Source organism: Oryx dammah, unplaced genomic scaffold (assembly GCF_014754425.2).
Source record: "Oryx dammah isolate SB20612 unplaced genomic scaffold, SCBI_Odam_1.1 HiC_scaffold_8758, whole genome shotgun sequence".
NCBI lineage: Eukaryota > Metazoa > Chordata > Mammalia > Artiodactyla > Bovidae > Oryx > Oryx dammah.
In genome coordinates, this window is record NW_024078323.1 from 1 (window position 1) to 1,323 (window position 1,323).

The 1,323-nt window shown below is 53.7% G+C and overlaps 1 protein-coding gene across 1 annotated transcript; it reads right to left on the reverse strand.

The window, feature by feature from the left end:
• Positions 1-532: 532 nt before the first annotated feature.
• LOC120860104 (histone H2B 1/2-like) lies at positions 533-1,018 on the reverse strand. The gene has a single exon (XM_040235926.1). The coding sequence runs from the start codon at positions 1,016-1,018 to the stop codon at positions 533-535; it is 486 nt and encodes a 161-aa protein (XP_040091860.1).
• Positions 1,019-1,323: the final 305 nt, after the last annotated feature.

Consider the following 1,323-nt stretch of genomic DNA (forward strand, 5'->3'; position numbering starts at 1 on the left):
GTAGCCCACCAGGCTCCTCTCTCCATGGGATTCTCCAGGAAAGAACCCTGGAGAGGGTTGCCATGGCCTCCTCCGGGGATCTTTATGACCTGGGGATGGACCCTGCCTCTCCTGCGACTCCTGCCTTGCACGCGGATTCTTTACTGCTGAGCCGCCTGGGAAGACCACACTGTTCTTTATCGGTTGCTATACCCCATAGAAAAACCTCTGGACGATACCTAAATATAGATGGGAGAATAAAAATAGAAAAGGCCAATGAGACTTTTAGGGAAAGAAGTTTGACCATAAACATCCCTAAAGTCACCGAGAAACCACGAATAGAAATAACCATTTAGGAAAGTGACGAGTTGCAACACGTTAAGAAAAAAGTACACGATTTTCCATCGAACAAATGACACAATTGACACATATTGAAGCCAAGTTAACGATGTTTTTAATGTTTTCTTTGGGCTAGAAATGGTTTAAAGATTAAATGTAGGGCCTAAGGGGAGAACCCTTAAGTCTCGTTGGCGACGGTCAGTCCCGGGGCAGTTCATCTGCTGCTGTTGTACCTGGTGACCGACTTGATGGCCTCGGACACGGCGTACTTGCCGAGCTCCCCAGGCAACAGAAGACGCACAGCTGTCTGGATGTCTTTGGTCATGATGGTGCAGCGCTTGCTGCAGTGGGCCAGGCGCCCGGCCTCTTCGGCAATCTGCTCGAACATGTCTTTCACAAAGGAGTCCAGGTTGTTCACGGACTCGCGGGAAAGACTCAGGCCCGTATGTACTTGCCTCAGCACCCTACGGTAATAGGTAGCAAAGCTGGAGAAACTGCCCTGATGGGAGCGGCGGCGGCGGCCACGGCCACGGCGGCCCTTAGCTGTCTTCTGCTTTGCCTTTCTTGGTCCGGCAACACACGGCTCTCGATTAGAAGGCCCTGCGTCCGCCATCTCCGTCTCAGAGGGCTCCGTTTCGGAGGTGCCCATTTCTTTGCTGATCACATCTTCCTCAGAGTTGTCAGGGGTTGGTTCCGACATGGCAGCGGGACCACTGCCCCAGCTCAGCCGGAGGAAGAGTGAGCGCGTTGAAGGCCGTTGGCCGAATTTATAGGCCCTGCTTTCCCTGACGTCACAGACACTGTCCATATCTGATTGGATGCAAGGCAGGGAGGCCTGTTACTATGGCAGCCCATGTCACGTGACACCAGACGGCCCACCTCCCAACTCCTGCTGCGCCCCTCCCCCACGTTTAACCCCTAGTCAGCCAAACTCCCCTGGTGGCTCTGATGGTAAAGTGTCTGTCTACAATGCGGGAGATGTGGGTTCGATCCCTGGGTCGGGAA